This window comes from Peromyscus eremicus, chromosome 6 (genome assembly GCF_949786415.1).
Source record: "Peromyscus eremicus chromosome 6, PerEre_H2_v1, whole genome shotgun sequence".
In the NCBI taxonomy this organism is placed as follows: domain Eukaryota; kingdom Metazoa; phylum Chordata; class Mammalia; order Rodentia; family Cricetidae; genus Peromyscus; species Peromyscus eremicus.
The window spans coordinates 25,300,911-25,323,956 of NC_081421.1; the positions used below are offsets into that span (position 1 = coordinate 25,300,911).

General features: G+C 47.3%; 1 protein-coding gene across 6 annotated transcripts in view; it reads right to left on the reverse strand.

Moving 5' to 3' along the window:
- Fndc3b (fibronectin type III domain containing 3B) overlaps positions 1-23,046 on the reverse strand; it is a 300,773-nt gene that overhangs the window by 20,925 nt on the left and 256,802 nt on the right. For all 6 annotated transcript variants that reach the window (XM_059265284.1, XM_059265285.1, XM_059265288.1 and 3 more), the window contains 7 exons: positions 22,496-22,567; positions 20,046-20,164; positions 18,393-18,498; positions 17,137-17,309; positions 15,616-15,729; positions 15,263-15,412; positions 10,701-10,981 (listed from right to left, as the gene is read on the reverse strand). In XM_059265284.1, the coding sequence (XP_059121267.1) occupies positions 10,701-10,981; positions 15,263-15,412; positions 15,616-15,729; positions 17,137-17,309; positions 18,393-18,498; positions 20,046-20,164; positions 22,496-22,567 (1,015 nt within the window). The remainder of the gene's footprint in view (positions 1-10,700; positions 10,982-15,262; positions 15,413-15,615; positions 15,730-17,136; positions 17,310-18,392; positions 18,499-20,045; positions 20,165-22,495; positions 22,568-23,046) is intronic.

Consider the following 23,046-nt stretch of genomic DNA (forward strand, 5'->3'; position numbering starts at 1 on the left):
GCCTCTGTGTGGAAAGAGCTGCAGAGAAAGATCAGTCCCCAGGATGTGTATGGCTCTGAATGGGGTGGTAAATCTCTTTTCTCTATTCCCCTATTTCCTAGACCTTAAGCAATTCCATCTTGCTTATGGCCTAAAGAAGAAAAAACAGATGACCATATCAACTGATAGATTATCTAACACAATCCAACTTTGCAATCAAAATGCTCTGCAAACAGAAGAGAGCCTCTTTGATCTGAAAAGGGACATCTAAGAAACAGGGCCACAACTACCATGACAGCTGTGAGAGAGGAAATACTTTGCCGTTAAGACCAGGAGCAAGGGTTGGCATGGATGCCTGGTGTGTTCACCTTCCTATTCAGGGGCATTTGTTAAGAATACCAACCAGTACTGAGAGCAAAAGGTATAGGGAATTAGAGAAAAAAGAAATGGAATCCACAGGATGCCAATGAAAACATCATAGAGAACCACCCAAACAGACAGACCTGGAGTAGTCATGGACAGGACGCGTCACAGCAAAAGTGTCCGCTTTCCTAGAATTGACCTATAATGTGGTTAAAATCCACCCTGGCACCTGGGAAGCTGAAGCGGGAGGATTGAGGGCCAGCCTGGGCTCAAGTGTAAGGCCTTGTCTCCCCAAATAAATAAATACATAAGGAGATAAAGACAAGCTAATTCTAAAAGTTACATGGAAAGGAAGTTAACTAGGCACCACAGATGTGGAAGACAGAGTAAATGTGGAAGAGTAGTACCATCTGACTTTAGGACTCACTGTAGAGCTACAGTGGTCAAGACAGCGTGGTAAAGAGAGAGACACACAGATCGACGGAACTGAGGAGAGGCTCCAGAAATAGACCTACACAAATATGGCCAATTGATTTTTCTGGCAAAGGTGTGAAGGCAGCTCCACGGAGGAAGGACAGTCTTCTCAGTAAATGGTTCCGGGAGCAATTGGATGTCAAGAGAAAAAAATAAAACATCAACTTAAACTTCACACCTGATACACTGGCCAAAGATCTAAATGTAGAATACGGAACTTTTAGAAGAAGACACAGGAGACATTGCAATTATCTAGAACTTGGAAAAGAGTTCTCATCTGTGACACAAAAGGCATGTGTGTGATGAGGGAGAGAGAAAGGAAAATCTGGGTCTGACTGAAATGAAAATCCTTTCCATGTTAAGAGGATGGAGATGAGCTAGACCGGGAGAGAAGACAGCACACTGGACATCTGACAAAGAATTTATATTCAGAATATACAGTGACCTCCTCAGAGCTCAAAAGGAAGGGTGGAAGGTGTACTTCAGGCAGAGTCCCAGGACCACACATGCCTTCCCAACCTCTCAATCTCTGTCCACCCATCCCTAACACACACACACACACACACACACACACACACACACACACACACACACACACGGTAATGGGGGGGGAGAGAGAGAGAGAGAGAGAGAGAGAGAGAGAGAGGAGGGAGGAAGAAAACACCAAACAATACAAAATAAACTGACATCTGGAACAGACACCAAGGAGGACATAAGGCTGATAATAAGCAAGGAAATGCTCCACATCGGTCATTTGAAAAATGTGAATCAAAACACCAAGATACTATTATACTATTTTATATATATATATATATATATATATATATATATATATATACACACACACACACACGTATATACACTAAATTTGTACGTTTATACATATATGCATGTACATTTGTGTGCCTATAAAATGTATGCATGAACAAACCAATGAGCTACATTGCTTCTTGAAAAATCCAAACATATATCAAACATTTATGCTCTTAGGTGTTTACTCCAGAGACATATATCAAACATTTATGGTCTTAGGCATTTACTCGAGAAAACGCAAGCAGTTTACAACACTTTTATTCATCACTTCTGCAACTAGGTGAGGTCTGAGGTAGAGCAAATCCTTATCCCCAGTAGATGACAGAAAGAAAGGCCACCAGCCATCATGAAGGATTTCTATTATACAAGGAGAAGTTACCTAAAATAACATTGAGAGTCTAAAACTTGCCTTTGCTTCTCACAGGGGCCCTACAAATGCTGCACAGTATTAGAGGCTGTCCCTTCTCTACACCCAGGCCTGAAGGGCAATAAATGCTCTTGCAACCAGGGAGGAGAAACCCTTGCAAAGCAAGCCGCCATGCTGAGAAGCTACGGTGAGCCCCCTCTTCTCAGGAAAAGAGAAGCAGGCATTAGGCCTAGCTAGCTCTTCATCAATGCGCCCCCTCTTCTCAGGAAAAGAGAAGCAGGCATTAGGTCTAGCTAGCTCTTCATCAATGCGCAGCCTGCACTTTTGCCTACAAGGTTTATGTGAAGGTCTCTGCAGTGTCCAAGCCATCGTTCCTTCCCTTTCGCTGAGGACAGGTACATCTCCACCCCCAGGCCAAGATGTTTCCTGCAATTGCTGGCCCACAGTCCTTGGGGCCAAGCTCTCCCTGTACACCAGGAAGCTCTTTACCCTTTCTTGTGACTTGTGCAGCCCAGCAGTCCTCAGCACACAAAAGGTATTGGGCTGCTTTGGGCTGCTCTTCTGCTGTGCTCAACACAAGATGAAATGAGACAAAACCTAAGAGATGAGAATCATTTATAGGAATAGAAATGGTTTTAAAAAGTCAAGTTTTAGATAGTTTGATTGAATTCACTTACTTCCTCAAAGCCTCCATAGCAGTGGTTCTCAACCTGTGGGTCGTGACCCCTTTTGGGGGAGGGTCCAGATGGCCCTTTCACAGAGATCACAAATCAGATCCCCTGCATATCAGATATCTACATTACGATTCATAACAGTAGCAACATTACACTTACGACGTAACAACGAAACTAATTTTCTGGTTGGGGGGTCACCCAGCATGAGGAACTGTATCAAGGGGTGGCAGCGTCAGGACGGCTGAGAAGCACTGCTCTAGAGTACGTCACATCTCTCGGCCTATGCTCTCTAACTGGTTATTTGCTGGCATTTAATCTTCCTTTTGTATAACACACCATCAGCCACCAGTGCCAGCAAGAATACCATGGTGGCACATGACTCCTTAGCCGGGCATGCTTCTCCCCTTGAAGACACTGACATCAGTCACCAGCACCAGCAGGAACTCTGTGGTAACAGGTTTCTCTGAGAAGTCATCTAACACCTTTAAGCAATGGTATCCTCATCAGTAAAAGGCGATGGCACCATGTTCCATGAACTGATTAACGATTAACTAAGATGAGGGAAATGGGGCATATTTCTTAATTTTCAATATCTTCCAGTCTGATTCAACCTGAAAATTATCTGAAGTGGCCAAAAGCACATTGGTGAACTCCAAAGTGATAGTTTATGGAGGTCTTGACACAGTGGCTACAACAGCACAAGCCTAGACTTCGTATCACGATGCCACGTCTCATTCTAACCACAAGGCCAGAACCTTTGTCTCTTTGACAATGGAGAGAACCGTGGCTCAGCTGTGTTCAGTGGCTCACACCGACCGACCGACATGGGGGTGTGCTCAGCTGTGTTCAGTGGCTCACACCGACCGACCGACACGGGGGTGTGCTCAGCTGTGTTCAGTGGCTCACACCGACCGACCGACACGGGGGTGTGCTCAGCTGTGTTCAGTGGCTCACACCGACCGACCGACACGGGGGTGTGCTCAGCTGTGTTCAGTGGCTCACACCGACCGACCGACACGGGGGTGTGCTCAGCTGTGTTCAGTGGCTCACACCGACCGACACGGGGGTGTGCTCAGCTGTGTTCAGTGGCTCACACTGACCGACCAACACGGGGTGTGCTCAGCTGTGTTCAGTGGCTCACACCGACCGACATGTGGAATGTGCTCAGCTGTGTTCAGTGGCTCACACCGACCGACACGGGGGGTGTGCTCAGCTGTGTTCAGTGGCTCACACCGACCGACATGTGGAATGTGCTCAGCTGTGTTCAGTGGCTCACACTGACCGACACGGGGGTGTGCTCAGCTGTGTTCAGTGGCTCACACCGACCGACACGGGGGTGTGCTCAGCTGTGTTCAGTGGCTCACGCTGACCGACATGTGGAGTGTGCTCAGATATGGGTGTATACTGGGTCCCTTTGGCTCAGAATCTTCCTGCATTCCATATTTTCTTGTCAAAATTTGGACCTAACATGGCTATGATGCCAATAAAAGGATAATTTTTATTTAAACCACACATTCAGGTCACCGACTGCTCTCTGCCAATAAGTGGCAGTACGTTTCTTTTCACTTTATTCAGCATTTGATTCTGAAATCATCGACCTCGACTTCAGAACACTCCAACTATCCCACACCTTTACAAGGATGCCATGTGTGTCATGAAAACAACTCTCCACATCACTGATGCATCGAGCGAACATTAGTCCTAAAGACAAGCTAACACTCGGCGTGGAAACTGAGCCGGCGAGCTAATGAAAGGAAGCGAGCAGTCTTTCTCTCCAGTGGTACACGGGGAGCAGAGGTGGCCTGAGCCAGGGAAGGACGATGCAGCTCCTCTGTTGTAGGGACAGGGAAGTAACTCCCAATTTCTAAGTTCCTGCGAAGAACAGTGACCACCACACACTGGCTAACACCACAAAGAATTCCCTTCGGAGAATTAGAGGAATGAGCTTTAAGTTTTATTAAATTAGTAAGATCTATTTCAAATCTTCAACTGAGAAGTTCCCTCTTTAGCTGAAGTAACAGTAACCCTGAAACTCAGGTAGGACCTACAGATTTATCTTCAATAAATGTGCATTAGATCAGTTTTTGAAATTTAGAGTAATTAAAATGAAATACAAGGGAAGCAGAATATTCCAAATTAGGAAAGTGATGTAATCCTGATCTAACAGTGTCTTGGCCAGATTACTGGGAAACATTTTAACTTTCCACAAGTCTATAATATTCATCAGTATGCTAATATTACTGATTAAGTCAAATTAAGAAGCATGCCTTTTAGGCTGGATTGGAAAGCCACTATTATAGTATCTTTCTTCTAGATGCCAAGCATTTCCTTGCTTCAGAAGGTCATACAGCCTTCCACAATGTACTTTCGACTCACACGGTCAAACTTCCGATAGTAACTATATTAAAAGGAGAATGACATTCAAAACAAATTGTCCTTCAAGGAGAAGGTGACTGTCCTTAATGGATCAGTCACCCAGGCCTCATGATGATGTGAGTGTGGGATAGGGTGACTGTGGTCAGGGCTGGGAAGCCGGAGGTGGCTTGGACCTCAGAAGCAAGGCTAGGCTTCTCACAAGATGCTTGCTATGCCCTACCGCCTACCCAGACACAGAGAAGACAACTGTGGTTAGAGAGAATCTTCTGAAAAGACAACAGAGGAAACACAGAACATTCCTTTTTGTAAGGAAAAATGGACTCAGAGAAGTTGTTTGGACAGGTCTCTCTTGAATGGAAGCTGGGCCAGCCTAGGCCACGCCCGGATGCCTCAGTGACAGCAGCAACTCCACCAGCCCACCTCCACACAAACCAACCTAGAACATGGCTACTGCCCGATTCCTGGCTCGTTTCTTTCTGACCTGACCCATGAACAGCCAGTGGGCTATCGTATGCATATGTCAAACCAAGAAGGTAGCCGAGACCTCGTCTAACACGGGCAACACTGCTAGGTGGCTGCAGCTTTAGCCCCATTTCACAGCCGAGGCGGCAGAGGCATGAGGGGCTTCAGCTACTTCCACAGGTGGGAGACACGAGCGAGGGACTGCAGCCACAGCCGATGACTCAGAACGTGGCTCTTCCCACAGACACCACCCATCTCATTATGGGGAAGGGCTTTATGATTCACTTTCAGCGGTGAGCATGGTGCTCATTACATAGTAAGAACTCAATAAACGCTATTTTCACCCCCTTCTACTTAGCAAAAATGGGCATACGTGAGCGTAACAAACAAACCTATTTTAATTTTTCGTTGTTCAGCAGCCCAGTGTGAGTCAGACATATAATGAGGTTGTGATCTTAGGGGACCTCACTACCAGTTCAGGATGGAGAGAGGCAGCTGCAGTCCCCTGCATCGCCCCAAACACCACCAAGGCAAGACAGATCACTGCTGTGCAAAGAGAGGCCACCAGGAGACAGACTGTCAGAGGCCATGGAAGTCATGCTAGGCAAGAGTGGGCTGACCAGGGCGGTGGGACAAAGGTGGCTGCCATTACGAGGCTCCCCGATGGGGCCCACTAGGGAACGGTTCACAGAAGTGGGGCTCAGACACCTATCCTCTCAACCTGCATACGCACTGACACTTCCGGGCAAAGGTTTTCACACTTAAACATGCTTCTCATGGAAGGCTAATTAAACTAGAGTCCAGGTCCTACCCCAGACTTATTAATAACTGCCACCAAGTTTTATCCATGGCCCACTGACAACCAGTCACGAGTCCTGAAGCTGTGTTTGGCATAAAGAGTTGGACAACAGGAAAGTGTCCGTACATGAAGAAAGGAGTTTCAAGTCTGCCTCTCCTTCCTGAGGCCGGGGATCTGTGCACCTTGGTGTACTGGCTAAAATGGCAATAATGCCACTTACCGGGCAGCCTGCAAATGATGGTGTTCCACCTCAGGGCCAAGCTTCACATCCAAGATGCATTGTTCTCTCTTCCTGACAATGTTTTACCTAATCAATTCGTGTGTGTGTGTGTGTGTGTGTGTGTGTGTGTGTGTGTGTGTGTGTGTGCGCGCGCGCGCATGCGCAAATATGTCACAGCACAAATCAGAGAACCATTTACAGAGTCGGTTCCCTTCTTCCCCTACGTCAGTTCTGGGGTTAGGCTCAGGTCAGCAGCCTTAGCAGCAGACACCTTTACCTGCTGAGCCATATTGCTGGCCCTAAATTTTACTTAAAATTCTTTTGCTGTTGTAATTTATTTGTTAACTTATGTGTATGCCACATGTCTGTGGGTGCCCGCAGAGTCCAGAAGAGGGCACTGGGTCCACTGAAGCTGAATTACATAGGACAGATGGTTGATGTGAGCCACCTGATGTGGGTACTGCAACTGAACTTGGGTCCTCTGCAACAACAGTATATACTGATAACTGCTGAGCCATTTCTTCAGCAACCATTTTATTTCACTCTTCATTGATTTATTTATTTGGCTGGCCTGGAACTTGCTATGTAGACCAGGCTGACCTCCAACTCGGAGAGATCCACTTGTCTCCAACTCTAGAGTGCTGGGATGAAAGGCATGTACCACCATGCCGAGCTCATCCTTTCTCTGCATGCAAAGTAGCACGTTTCCCTAGGAAACACTTGCTTGGCTTGTCCATCTTCCTGCATCCAAACTTTCGTAACCCCAGTATCTTCCCTTTGACTTTTGTTATGTGTTCTAGTCCCTGCCCATACGGGTAGTTTCTCCCCTTTCCAGTGTGCTGGCATCTACCCACTCACTCCCATATAAGCTGTAGAAGCTAAGATCCACTCCTGAGCGGAAGCCTCCTGTATTTACTTTTCTGAGCCTGGGTTACATCACTTATTTCCCAGGCCTGGGGTGAGACCTGGTCTTCTGCTAACCCTGGACAGCACTCCTGAGAAGCACTGCTTTAATCTAAGCAGGTTTTGATGAAGTTCAAGAGGCGAGCTGAACTGCCCGGCGAGCCGAAGCTGGACCACTGCCCTGTCATGGAACTGTTTGTGTCCAGGACAAGATGGGTGTCACCAGGTGACCCCAAGCCGCTCTCTGCTTATGGTCTGTGACTCTACTTGGCAGGACATGTGCAAAGGAAATCTGTTTCCATTTTTTCTCTTCAATCCAAAGCACAAATTTAATTTCAGATACAGTTCTAAACGTAAATGTAATACTTTTAACAATTGCTTTTTAATTCCAGCCCAATTTCCAATACAGGTTGTGCCAGCAAACCCTTACTGGGCAGTGCTCTGTCCCAGGGGGTCACTACAGATGCACAGTCTAGAGAGAATGACACGTAACTCCTGTACTCACAAATAAACAAAGGGGGCTGGAGAGATGGCTTGGTGGTTAAGAGCACTGGCTGCTCTTCCAGAGGACACAGGTTCTAGTCTCAGTACCTACATAGAGGGTTAAAACTGTCTGAAACTTCATCGGATTGGTGGGCATTGCATGCACATTGTGCAGACGTACATGTAGGCAAGACACATATAAAAATACCAATAAAAAATAAAAACACAAGTTCTTTATCTAAACCTCATCTATCATCTTGCCTGTATTTTAACCAACTTATGGGACAGAAAGAGGTGAGGGAAAGTTGGCCAGACCAAAATTAAGCCCTTAGATTTGTTCTGAAACAGTCATTGCCAGGGCTCACTATAATTGCTATAACTGTTTCTGAAATGTAGAATCGGACAGCTACGTGTTGACTAGACTTCTATATACAGTATCCAGATGTACTCCAGAGGCAAGCACCTTACCAGCTGAGCACCTCACCAGCCATATTCCCCTTTGCCACTTCTGACCCGAGGTCCTACTTTTGTGTGTGTCTAAGGGTTAAGCATGGAACCCGTGGCTGCATACATTCTAAGCAAGGACTCTGAGCCACAGCCCAGACCTCACTAGTGCCACCTCTGCCCATTAGTGTTGCTACAGTGACCCACGGACTTCCGTGCGTGCAATGCTCCTTTCATTGCTGATCATCTGTTCTCCAAAGCTGTCACTTAAGTGTCCCTGAGATCTTCAAGTGCTCTCTAAACCTGCCAGGCACACTGGCCAAGAGGGCGCTCAGCAGTGAGCACGTATAAAACAAACAAGGAAAATGCTGTTGCTGTTCTGAAAAGCAAAACAGGCTTTTGAATTACGCAGAAAAGAGGTATTGGGAAAATGAGAGATGGATGATCGGAAACGCCAGGACGGAGCATCTGGACCTTACAGCGGCCGAGCTACCTCCTTCTTCAGCTTCTGGGATGACAAGGAGAGTCGAGCACATGGCTTGTCCTGCAGCATCAGGAACTGAGTTCGAGGCTCAGAACTTAGGTAAAAAAAAGGCAAGTGATGGCTGTGTCTTATAATCCCGCCATGGGGAGGTGGAGATGGGCGTGGACTTGGACTCACTGGCCAGTGCTGGGGGATGTCTTTCTGTACACTGTGAATATATGTTGCTCCCATTTGTTAATAAATAAGCTGCTTTGGCCTATGGCAAGGAGGAGTCTGGGGAGATGCCAGCCAAGGAGCAACATGCCAGCAGTAATTTAAGATGATAGAGGTAGCTAGCAAGAAGTCGGCCATAGGCCATGCAGTTGGTAATTAATATTAAGCCTCTGAATGATTATTTTATAAGCAGCTGAGGGACCATGGGGCTGGGTGGGACCAGAGAAAACTTACAACTACAGGCCAGCCACCTGAGACTAAGCAGTCAGCCCCAGATGTGGGGAGGAGCCAGCACTTGGGAGGCAGAGGCAGGCAGATGTCTGAATTCAAGGCCAGCAGGTCTGCATATTGAGTTCTAGGCCAGCCAGGACTACATAGTCTCAAAATAAACCAAATCAAACTAAAACCAAAACAACAAACAAAAAACAAACCATCCAAAACCAAACAAACCAAGGTGGAACCACTCGAGGAAGAATAACTTCAAAGATACCTCTGGTTTCTATAAGCATGCACACATATGCATATACATGTGTACACACACACACACACACACACACACACACACACACACGATATGTACACATGCACATACATGCACACATATACATACAAGTGTATCCACATGCGCTCACAAACTCAGACTAGAGAATGAGAAAACAGTGCAGAAAATACACAGTCCGGCTGCTCCCCTCCACCATCCCAGCCCCCAGGAAGCAGGAGTTTTGTTGGAAGAGGATTTCGACGTGACCAGATTGTTGGACACTAACTGTGCTACTCCTGGCTCAATTGTAAGCATTGGAATTATTTACTTATTTAGTCCTTACCAGATACCTGCCTGGGGAATCATCCTGTTTTCTTCTTCTTACAGGGGAAGGGGACACAGAGGAGACCTGGCCTGAGCCGGCATCCCCCACCTGCCAATCCAGAGTCTGAGAGCAGGAGCCCCGCTGGGCCACACTTGATTATCAAGACTTGCTTTCTGGATCTCTCCCAGTGACATGTCCTGCTGGCTGCACTTGAGGCTTCACCTGACTTATGTTGACTTGGAGAGAGTGCTAAGTGTTTTGAAAGTCTGAAGGGCCAGGCAGGAGAGAGAGTGGGCAAGTGGAAGTCTCTCCCCCCAGCATGAGGAACTCAGAGGGAGAAGGGATTACCCATGGTAGCTGATGTTACATGAGGTACGTGATGTCACTTTTCTCTGTCCCACTGTGGAATTCCGAGTGAACTCTATGACGTGTGCTCTGGGGAGGCAGCAGAATGGGGGTGCCTGGCTTGAAGGTTGTCAGGAATGTGGTTGCGGATGGAGTATGCAGTCAGATGAATCACAGAAAAAATACATGAAGGAAAATGGAAAACCAAGGGGATAGGAAGGGAAAGTGATTTCATGTGTGAGGTGAAATTCTCCCTCAGAAGCTAGGAATATGAGCTTTAAGCTATATTTCATTTAGTACTAAATATTTCATTAGTATATTTCAAATACGTTAAAGAGGAAGGGCTGGGACATAGTAGCTTGGGAAGGACTTTCAGTCCTGGAATGACACTGTGGGCTAGGTTTTTACACTTACCGGTATGCAGTCTCTGGAAGGATTTTCAGCCCTGGAACTGACACTGTGGACCAGGTTTTTACACAAGCTTTTTGCACTCACCGGTATGTAGTTTCTGGAAGGAGGTCCTTTATCACGTGTGTGGTAGTATTGCCCACAGTGATGCTAGTGTCTCCGAGATCGAGGTTGTAAGCGACGATTTCCGATCCATTACTGCACGGCTCTTCCCAGTTCAGCACAAGGCACACGGAGGGCGGGTCCAGGCGGGCACCGAGGGGCTCCTCCTCCAGGACACACAGCGTGGATACAGGGTCGGGGGCAGAGGCAGGTGTCTGGCAATGGACAAGCTCACTATACGGCCCTGCACCTGCTGGATTAAAGGCCTGGAAAACAGAAGAGTGTAGCCAAGTCACATGACACCATCAGCACATGCCAACACCTCCATATAGCAAATGTTAACTTTGTGTGTGTGTGTGTCTGTGTACACTCATATGTGTACATGCATTTGCATGTGCGTGTCTGTGTACACTCATATGTGTACACTCATATGTGTACATGCATTTGCATGAGGTGGTCAGGGGTCATCCTTAACTGTTCTCCACCTCTGCCCTGATGTCTAGGGTGTCATGTGAACATCCAGTAGGTTCCTCAGCCCCACCCCATTCCTCCTTTAAAATCTCACCCTATTTCCTGCCATCCTCCCCATCCTCCAAGCTGTTCAAGGTACACCCAGAGTTCCTGGGAACACCTGTTTCCCAATCACCCATGTCCTGCCCATCAGACTATCTGAAGTCTCCCTAGCCCAAGCACCTTCTTTCCAGTTAATGTGATAACCCTCCCTGGTACTGCACTGCCCCGACCCCAGAAGTCTGGACCCATAGCGATTAGAAGGACATGATAATACACAAGTCAGGACCTACTTTGCTTTTAAATTTTATTTTTATTCATGTGTATGTGTCTGAGTATATGTCACATGTACAGGTGACTAATGTGGCTAGAAGAGGGAGCTGGATGTCTTGGGGCTGGAGTTACAGGTGGCTGTGAGCAACCTGATATGGGTGGTGGGAATCGAACTTGGGTTCTCTGGAAGAACAAGTGCTGTTAGCCACTGTTCTCCCTCCAGGACTTTTAGTCTGAAGCCTTCAATAGCCTCCATCTTCTTCAGAATAAAGATGGCAGCCCCTTCACTACAGATGCACACAGAGACCCTGTTTGGTGCTCCTACCGCACTTCAAAAGCGCCCGTTAGCACTCGGACTTCCTCATTCGCTGACACTTTCACTGGCTCCGCCGACTTCCTTGCTGGTCCTCACGGACATCCACCTCAGGACCTGTGCCCTTGTGGTTTCCTCTGTCCAGAGGCCTTTCTCCCAGACACTGTTCATCTCAGACCTTCTCTGCACGCTCTTGCTGAGCATCCTACTTCATCATCCCACTTGTCACACACAGAGCTCATTTATTTGTGTGCCTGGTTCAATGTAACACCTCTGAGAACACTCGAACAGAACCACCGAGTTTATTTAGACATAAATTTATCATAAAGACTTGAAGAATTAAGATACAGTGGAAGCCAGGGGACCTTTCTGCGAAGGCTTTGTATCACCACGTAGCAGAAGGGAAGCAAGACGGCTTTCAGAGTTAGAGTTCGGCTCAGACTTTGAGTCCATCATTTACCAGCCTGAGCGGTCACATGGGTTGGTGATGCCAAGCCACTGAATGACCGTACCGGTAAAGTGGTGATAAAGTCACATAGGCCAACAGTAGGCATCTTAACTTCCAGCTGCGAAAACCACAAACAGAGCAGCAGTTCCCAGCCTTTTCTACACTCTTTATTCTGAGCTAGCTCTGGACTCACAGGAGAGCTACAAGAAAGCTAACTTCTGCACATCTCTTACCATGCCTCCCCTAAGACCCTTATTTTACACACCAGAAACTAATGATCAAAACAGGCACCTGGGGCTGGAGAGATGGCTCAGCGGTTAAGTGCACTGGCTGCACTTCCAGAGGACCTGGGTTCAATTCCCAGGACCCACATGACAGCTCACAACCATCTGTAACTACAGAACCTCTTTGGGCCTATGTGAGCATTGCATGCATGTGATACACAGATAAGTATTCAGGCAAACGCCCATGCATATAAAACAAAAATAAATAAAAAAAATTAGAAAGAAAAGCCAATCTAGAAACTATCTTTGGGACTGAACTACTAACCACCCAAGGCATAATTCAAACCTCACCAAGTTTCCCAACAACGAACGCTCTCTTCCATCTCAGGATTCTGTCCAGTGCCCTACTTCCCTTCGCATGCTTGGCTGTACAGAAAACTCTTTCTTGGTTCACACACTTCTGAGTCGAAGTTTTCAAAGGAAACTTAAAAGCATCTTTTACTAAGCAGTACTACAGCCATGAAGCACAAATATCTCTTGTGAATATTTATTTTGGTAATTCTTTTGTGTGTGTTCATGTTTGGGGACAGTTGGGGATGAATTCAAGGCCTAGCAAGGATGGTTCTACCACTAACCAAGACACTTAACTGAAATATCCCCAAGGAACAAGACAAACATTCCTGAGCAAAACAAAACCATGTTTTAAGCCACTTTCAAGAAAAAAAGTAGTTATGAAAAATGTCAAATATTCAAAAGAATACTCAGGGCTGGCTTGACCACACAGTCATGTCAAGGGGCTGGAATTTGCAATTTGTATGTGGTCCACAGATAGCAAGACTAAGTGATGACGGAGGAGATGGGTGGCGCTTCTTCAGCGCAGCAACAGTGGTGTGAGAAGGGCTGAGGCCGCTGTTAAAGGGTCTGGTCACTTCATGACACGCTCAGACATTTAAAAACATTTTCTACCCCCAGCTGCTAACAGAGAAACGGGGCTACTATGCAGCTTCTATTTTGATCACTCTTAAAAACAGTTTGGGGAAGCCAATACTGAGTGACAACATGTATCCTACAGGAAAAAGGGAGGACACACTAATAAGACAGCTAAGCTCAAGAAGCACAGGGCGGGCGGGAGCTCCAACGGGACAGCAGACGACTCTGTATTAGGACCTGGCCTGTTCCCACGTGTACTCAGTATACCCTCTTCCTGTGCCTTACCCTCACTGACACGAAGACCCGATGATGTGCTATGGCAAGGATTCATTGACAAAGGGCTAATGGCGTGATGGTGGTCCATTCACACAGGAATGAAGGGCACTGCCAGGAAGGTGTTTAATGAGGCAAGCTTCCAAAGTCAAGGGAAAAGCCCTGGCTGATGTGGAAAATTAACTTACAAAAGGATTATCTTCCATAACAAGGCCAGGGATGTTAAGCGTATGTCTACCACGCCATTTGCTGCAGGGCCGAACGTAGGCGGAAACGTAAGCTTGCCATCTTTTTCTTTATCTACTGAAATCTAAACGTGCTCGGAGACAGGCTGCCTTAAGGGCCACCCACAAGTGCAGCCGTTGAACCTTCTATGTCTCCTGATCTGGGACTCTGTGACAATCAACACTCCTAGTGGCAGGCTAGGACCCTTGGTTCCTGCCTAACTCTGCTTGTGCCCCCAAACTGAAGCTTGGAGGTGAGCAGCCTTGTGTCTGGTCTTCCTACGATGGTCAACGTGAAAGGCTACCTCCCCTGGGAAATGGCCTCTGGCATGTCTGTGAGGGCTGATTTATGTTAACAAGCGAGGTGGGAAGGCCTGTGTGGTGCTATCCCCTGGTGCTACCCTAGACTGTGTACACAGAGAAAGGGAACTGAGTATCAGCATGACCAGCATCACTCTGCTTTCTGATTGGATGTGACTGACCAGCTGCTTCCAGGCCCTGCTGCCTCCATTTCCTGCCATGCTGCACTCACTGCACCTTAAACCGTGGGCCAGATTAAACTCCTTCTCCCTTCCATCAACAACAGGAAAGAAACTAAGGCAGGAGACTAGCTCAAATGACTGAAATATTTGTTTTGTGTTTATAGTTCAGTTAACAGCTGGTCTATCTATGAATTTCCTGTCTGTGTGCCAGTTCCAAGCCACTTTCCCACACAAGTGGAATTCAAATGCATCTTTCTTGAGGAATTGGGAGAGCTTCCCCTTGGGTCTAGGTCACTTGTCCAGTGTGCTGGAAACCAGTGTGGAAGAGCAGAGAAGAATCAGGTTTTGCTCTTATAGGTTATAATCTCCTAGGAAAGTGAAATCAACTGTAAACCACCAAAGCAAGCACCCGGTATGTGTGTATGGAGCTATGTATATGTGTGGATGTGCCCACTGTGTGTGTGTGTGTGTGTGTGTGTGTGTGTGTGTGTTTGCAGGGTACAGGTCAACATCAGGTGTCTTTTCCTCTGTTCTTCATCTTATTTTCTGAGACAGTCTTTCACTGAAAGTGGAGCTCACTAGTTTGGCTAGTCGTTGCCCAACAAGGTCTCTGGAACTTACCTGTATCTTGTCTATCCACCCCCAATGCTTACAGACAAGTACTACAGCACCTAGCTGTTATGTGCCTGTGGGGAGTCTGAACTCACGCCTCCATGTCTGTGTGGCAAGTACTGTTCCAAGGGCATCATCTCCCAGTGCACATAGGATTCTTTTTTCTTGTGAGCCCTCGCCTACAGCCTTTGGTTGGGTTCCTGAAGTACCTGTCAGGGAATCCCTGTCTTCGAAAGTAGTCTCTGAATAGTCACCTACCTGTAGTCTGCAGCAATACTGTGCAGCAGGCAACAGCTCTTGTATCTCAAAGCAGGTATCTGGACCATGGTAAATGACTTCTAAGGATTCTTCGTCTTCGCCCCATTCCAACCTGTACTCAGAGATGTCAGCTCCAGGGCTTTCAGGACTCTGCAGGGCACACGTTTGGAGTCAGTCATTTCACTGGGAGGAGGCAACATGCCCCAGGGTGGTCCAATGCACATAAAGGAGAGGGTGACACTCGGCTTCCTCTCATCTCTGACCACCTCCACAACCGGAAATGGTGCAACCAACCATCAACTTAGTGTTTGGGGGTGAAGGCAGAAGCCACGGAAGCGATGTACCTGACTCACCTCCCAACCCACCAAGACGCATCCGTCAGGTGTGAAGGACAGACAGGGCGCTCTGCACTGCCCCGGGGGCCCTGCGGCCGTGGTGATTTCTGACACATCAGAGTAGGGCCCGTACTGAAAGAGAAGAACACATGTTTGCATGAGACGATGGTCTCTGCATGGGTGTGGATCTAAAACCTTACAATAAAGAAAGCCAGCAGTATCATAATACAACTGATTACAAATTCTACCTAATGTTCTGTGTCCTGGCTGCTGGCATCCCCCTCCATTTTTCAGACAAGATTTTGCCATGTAGCCTAGGTTAGCCTTGAACCCATGATGCTCCTGCCTCAGTCTTCTGAATGCTGGGGTTTACAGGTATGCCTACCACACTCAGCTGGTTACTTGTATTGTCCATTTTGAAAAGCAACACTGATGTAACATATTTTCAGAATGTCCTTGGGCCTCACGTGACATGTCTTTTCTTTGTATTGTCAATGATCAACACATATTGTGAATTGCCTTTTTTTCTTTTTAAATAAATTTCATCAATTAATGAAGTGCAACAACTTTCATGGAACTCATCTGTACATACCACTGAGGCTCTGGGAGCCTTCGGCATCACCTGATTCCTTTGCATTTCTGCCCATCTCTGACACTCTCTGTGGGCCACCTACTCCTCCTATATGTTTCTTAAAATCCACATCACTCTACCACTTCAAGAAGAAAAAAAGAACAATACCTCTGTGGATTTAATAGAGAGACATATCCTCTCAACTTCTGACCCACTCCAAGCGCCCCCCAATACCAGATGAACAAAAGGGCAGGAGGAGGAGACTTGTAGAGTTTGCAGAGGAACCAAATAAAAAACCAGTAAGCTGCCCCCTCCTCAGGCCCCACCCTACGTGTCTAGAACTAAGCAACTTGAGGCACAGACAATATGTTTCGGGTGTGTGTGTGTACATTCACATGTGTACAGTACATGTACATGTGTGTATGTGTGGAGGACAAGAGACAACCTCTGCTTCCACCTGGCTTTCTGAGACAGGGCTGGACCTGCCTAGGTGGGCTAGACTGTCTGGCCAGCAAGCCCCAGGAATCCTCCTGTTTCTGCCTTCCCAGTGCAGAGATTACAAGTGTGCTCCCTCATGCCTAGCTTTTTCAAATGGAGGTTTCGTGCTCTAACTCAGCGTGTGCGAATGCTCTCCTGACTCAGTCTCCCCAGTTCCCCTAGAGAACTTTTACTAGGACTAATTCCTACAACTGATGAAGTTGCAGAGAGAATGGGAAAATCTTTCATGAATTATCAAAAGCACACGTGCATGCGCACACATGCGCAAATACACAGACACACACACAAATGCACGTGCACGCGCGCACACAGAAACTCTGTCGTGCTGGGCCAACAGGACACTGACAGCATGGCTTCTCAGACAGGATCTTATACACAGTGTAGCGGCTGTCCGCGTGGGCACACTCCTGAGGAACTTCAGGGCGCTGAGGCGGCACTTGTGCTCCAGGCGGGGGTCACCTCACACTCACCCCTCCATCATTCAGAGCCCGCACTCTGAAGCGATACACAGTTCCAGGGAGCAGGTTGCCGACCGTGCACTCCAGCTCAGGCCCGTGGTACACCTCGGAAGCTACGTCTTCAGGCTCCGTCATCTCCACGCTGTACTCGGAGACCTCGCAGCCACGTTCAGATGCAGGGACATCTGAGGATGTAAACATTTTTTCATCTTTGAGCATTTTCTTGGAGTCCTTTTTTAACTTTACTTCATTTTTATTTGTGTGTGTGTGTGTGTGTGTGTGTGTGTGTGCGCGCGCCTGCATTTATGAGTGTGCACTGTGTATAGAGGCCAGAAGAGGGCAGTGAAACCTCTGAAACTGGAGCTACAGGTGGTTGTGAGACACAATGCCGGTGCTGGGAACTGAACCTGGGTCCTCTGCAATAGCAGCAAGTGCTCTCTTAACCACTGAACCATCTCTTCAGCCTGAATTTTCTGGATTTCCAGTTGACTGAGTTACATTTGATTTTCTGCTGTTATTTTTCAAAGTATGTAGGTGGTGTGTCCTTTGAGTTTCTATGACAAGAGGAGCCTCCCCATGAAAACAGTGAAAGAGCTCTTGAATGATCCAAACTATCCAAAACAAATTCATTTAAATGTTCCATTGTATAAAAAGAATCCAGGAGTAACAGGAGCACTTGGCAAACCTTCACACTTCAACAGAGAAAAGGAAAGGAAGGAGGGAAGGAAAAAAAAATCTCTTCAATGTCAGATGTCATGCTAAGTCTACAGGACCCCAGACTGGCCTATTTTTTTATTACACTCTAGACATAAGTGGGGACCCAAATGTCTGCTAATGTTCTCCACATTTACACTTGCAAGGTGCACACTGGAACAGGGCAAGGCAATGCTAGGAGAATACCAGGCCCGCTGAGGAATCCGATGCTACTCTTTGAACCATTTCTTAGTTTAATCTCTAAATTTTGCACATTTTCTTCACGTGCTGCTGAGCAATCCCAGGACAAGGCAGTTATTCTGGAATTTCCTCTAGAAATGTGACCTCTGAAAGGCAGAGTAGCAGCAGCACGTGCAGCACCCGCAGGGATGGGAGCATGAGCAGTTGAAGGGTGTGGGATGAGGGAACCCCAAGGTGCCCAGGTTACAGAGAACACAGATATGCCAACAGGGTAGCACAGCGTTAGAAGGAAGCTTTGGAGCCCAGTGACGAAGCACTGTGTCTTTATCTCCCACTGTCCTGGTTGATGCCAACATGAAGATTCATTCACTCACCCCACTCTAAGTGGACTTCCTTGTGCTTTGGTCTACCCAAAACCCTCGGTGGTCGGCACTGACCCGGCGCGAGGCTTAGTGTGCGAACAGGGAGACTTTCAGAACACTGTGGGAGAAACACCGGAGAGACCGTTGCTTAGTTACTGTGAACTGCTCACATCTTATCTACCAGGCTAATGCTACGTCACAACTGTAAGTGGGACCAAAAGGAATCACACACCAGGTGTGCGTGCCGGTCATGTATTAAACTCTTCAGGAGGGTCCATGCCTGTCTGAATGTCTAAGTGTGGGCTCGTTCTCATTGCATACAATGCTGGTTATAACAAGAGTGACTCTCTCTCACGTCAGATCACCCTAAGCACACTTATTTCCCTTTACACCAACATTAGAAAGACCCTTCATGAGGATGCAAGAGAACACAAAACAGCAGCTGGATAAAGTTAAGAATGGTACCCTAAATGGCCAGCCAGTCACAGAAACGGCAGAGGAGCGGTCAAAGGGGGCATGTGCCCACCAAGACTTTCACAGTAGTTCTATCAAAGGCCTCCCTTTCGTGGGTGTGTAAGGCTGGTGGCAGAGCCACACAGCTCCAGTTCTTCCCAGAGCAGTGATGGATGGGAAATGAACTCTCTGCCTTCAAGGAATGCATATGCCAACTTGCACAGCCCCTCACATGGCAGGTATCACTGATGCTCTACGGCTTTGGTCTGGATATACTCCGAAGGATGCATTCCGGGCAGCCCCAGCACTGTATAAGAGTGTTCTAATTGGAGGGAGTATGTCCAGATTGGAACTCTAGATACTGAGGAACTGCTACGCTATGCATGGGTAGTGTGTGTGTGTGTGTGTGTGTGTGTGTGTGTGTGTGTGTAAAATTCAGGAAAGTGTTAGACAGGGCAAGCCTTATATTTAATAATCAATCTGCTACTGGGTGACTAGGTACCATTTTTCTTTCTTATCATTAATGGTTTTACATCATCTACAGTGAAAACACTTTTATCACAGTGCCTCTTTCGTGAATGTCAACATTACACCCACACTCTTATTTCAAGAGTACTTTGCATGCATTTATTAGATTATATCGAACCTCTGAGCACTGTGTGTGGTAGAAACTGAGTCTTCTGACAAGCCTACAGTCATGACGAGTCTTCTGGCTCGTCAACAGTCAAACAGACAAGAGATGAGACATGGCTGCTGCCTGCAGGCCCCCAGTGGAAATTAATCACCCAACAGCAGAAATGCCACAGATTTATACTGTTTTTCTAGTAGTCTCCCAGCAGGTGGCAGCAAAGAACCTGCAGAGCTGTGCTAACAAACCAGCTCAACCATGCAGGTCTTGACTCTAAAGTCTATACTTTTTCCTCCTTGAAATGACTGGGGTCTCCCTTATTTAGTTAATGCAAATCCCAACAAGTTTCATCCTAACAAAATGTAACTATCTCAGTCATCCAAATGACAAATGACCCGAATGCATCGGAATGCAGCAGAGAATCATCTGGGTAAGTGTAAGTGGAAAGACAATTTCTGTATCCAGACGAGACACCAGGGCAGGCAGCGTCAACAAGATACATTTAAACAGCAGCATATTCTGCTGTCACCGGCAGGACACTTCCGGTCTGATCAAGAGGCCGGCTGTCACACTGATGAACCAACCTGACTGTGCCCACCGGTGCTGATGCAGCAGACTCGCAGTTTGTACAAAGTGCCCGGTTTCAAGTGAGTAAAGACATACTCCGTAGCAGACCCACTGTAGGCCACTTCCCACTGACCAGCTGTAAAACGAGAGGGGTGTAAGTTCAAGCCTTCTGTAACACAGTCCCCGTTAGAAACAGTATCTGAGACAAACACCGAGCGCCTTCCACAGAAACCCAGCATCACCTGACACTGATTCACACGGTCATTTTTCATGACCAATGTAACACTGCTGACTATGGGGTCGGGCTGTGGGAAGGCACAGGACATGGAGTTGGCACAGGAGGAGGTACAGAGACAGTGTGGAACAGCTGTGAAATACCACAGCGAGGAGGCCACAGGACCAGCTCTGCCGGTGCTGTCCACATGGCACAGGCTTCCAAGAGTCTGGGTGCTGCTGAGGTGGCAGCCGGACACACTGTTCCTTTACAGATGGAGATCTCAGTAAAGGCCTGCTGTCTTGAAGGAGCCCAGTTCTGAAGATGTACCCAGTGGTGAGAAATCAAGGGGGACACTTGGAGTGATTCAGGTTGTCCCAGGTTCTGAGACTGAAGGAAGCAGATAGGGTGGCTGGAGTGCATCCCCCAGGCTGATGCCCACTGGGGAGAAGTACCTGGAAGGCACCCCACCACGGCCTGCTTCAGCCTCAGGTGGCAGGATGTCTTCTCTCTGTTTTGTTTTTACTAGTGTGGTTTCCAGTTGCCCAACTACATAAGTCCATTGCTCCACGAGTTGTGTTAGGGAAAATATGCTCACCCTACTCTACGGTGTTTTCTAAGTGGATTGCCACAGATCCCTTCAGCTGCCTATTATGTCAGACTTCTATCCCCTACCTTGTGGCACTGGACCGTATTAGGTCAGTTAGGATAAAGCTCCGTGGGAACTGGGAATTTAGACAGTGGTGCTTGAGTTACGGGGAGACACCCTGCACTGAGGGACAGCTGGGACAAGGACAAACGAAGAGACTCTATTACTCACCCCAGGTACTGGCCAGCCGCTGATGCTAACGTAAAACAGTACCTACTCTTGCACTGACTCAGCACCCGAGGGAGCCAGGACAAAGGAAAGCAGACTCACACTTTCTCAGCACACGGCTGTCAGGCCCTGACGTCTCTCTCAGTCTTAATGGAAACGCTAAGTAAGCTCTTCAGTGCAGAAACTGATTTCATGTTAAGAACAGCTGTGCCCATCTCCAAGCACTCTATTTTCAGCTTAAAATAGTACTCGACAGGCTTAAAAACAACAACAACTCCAGGTGGTTGTGGCACACAGAACAAAAGCAAAGAGAATCACTTGTTCCCAGTGACTCGGGGTTCCCTCTTTTGTCATAGGCATGCATACTTTAAAAAGAGTAATGATGACAGCAGCCTTATTAGGCCATGTTTTAAAGTTCTGACAACTCTATCTTTTTCTATTGGCGCCCAATGAGTTTTATCAGAAAGAAAGGCAAGAGCATTTCTAGGGACTCTAACTTAGATTTTCATTTCTTACACTGTCCCACTAAAATTACCGTGTATGGTAGGGGTGCATGTGTGCGGTGGGGGCGTGTGTGTGCGGTGGGGGCGTGTGTGTGCGGTGGGGGCGTGTGTGTGCGGTGGAGCGCATGCACACATTCATGTATGTTACCACATACACGGAGTGGTAGGAGGACGACTCTGTGAAGCTGGTTCTCTATCCATTTTGACATGGGTTCCAGGGACTGAAGTTAGGTCACGTGACTTGGTGACAAGCCCCACGGCCCTACTTTAATCCTTGTAGTGAGACCACTGATGAGAACTCTAACTCCAGAGTCACAATGGAGACCAAACATGTCACGACAGTCTGACCTGACGTGGTCACACTGACGTGGCTGTCACTGGACATGGGAGGATGCCAGGTAGATGCTCCTGACCCTGCCCACAACGTCCAGGAGTGTGGCAGGTTAGGGGAGAAAGCCTCAAATTTATTTACCCTGTGGTTTCACAATTGACATAGAAAATAGAAAACAAGAACAAGAACAAGAACAAAAACAAAAACCTCCAACATGTCAAAAACGGGTACTTCAAACAGAATGAACTGTGGTGTCTGAAAGAGAAAACTGTACTCGGGTACAGTTTGGTGTAGAGGGCTTGCTGAGGTAGGGTGCTTGAAAGAAAAAACAAACTCAAGACCAAACTCTAGTGAGAAGGAGGGAGGAAGGGGAGATGACAGCCTGATAGATAGATAGATAGATAGATAGATAAATAGATAGGCAGACAGACAGACAGACAGACGTGTAGATGGCTATGCCAATGCTGGGCATGGCCTGACCACGCTGCTAGCTCTCTCTTGAGAACCAATGGCTGCCTGCTGCTGCTACTGTGAAGCTCTGACCACATCAGGCCACGAACTCAGGGTGTGAAAGCACTGTACAAAAGTTCCCAAAGTGTCACCTTCTGAAGTTCCTTCTGTGATCTCCAGCAGATACTTAAGGATTTCTGAGCCACCGCTGTCCTTTGGAGCATCTGGAGAGGAGGCAAACACTGTTAGTCAGGAGAGGACAGGGTGCTACTGGGAAACATCCTCACAGAGAACACCACAACTCACCACTATGTGCCCTTCAGTCTGGACTGGACCAAAGGGCACGATTCATTGTTTTCATGACCCCTGCCCCTTGATTTTTTTTTTGAAACAGCATCTCATACTTCAGGCTGGCCTCAAAGCATCAGCAATTCTCCTGCCTCAGCACCCTATCCCAGTACTGTGATTACAGGTATGAGTCTCCCCCCCCCCCCCCCCACACACACACAATGGCTCCTCAGTGTCAAGAAACTCTGAGTTTTATCAGGCTTCTATTTGAGGTTGTTGAAATGCAGAATGGAATGTAAGAGTTGGCATTTATTTAGTGAAACATGCTTGAAACTTGACGAGTGGGATGGTTTCCATAAACATGACTTTACTCCAGAGAATTCTGAAGTGGCTCTTTAAGAATTGGTGATTTTTA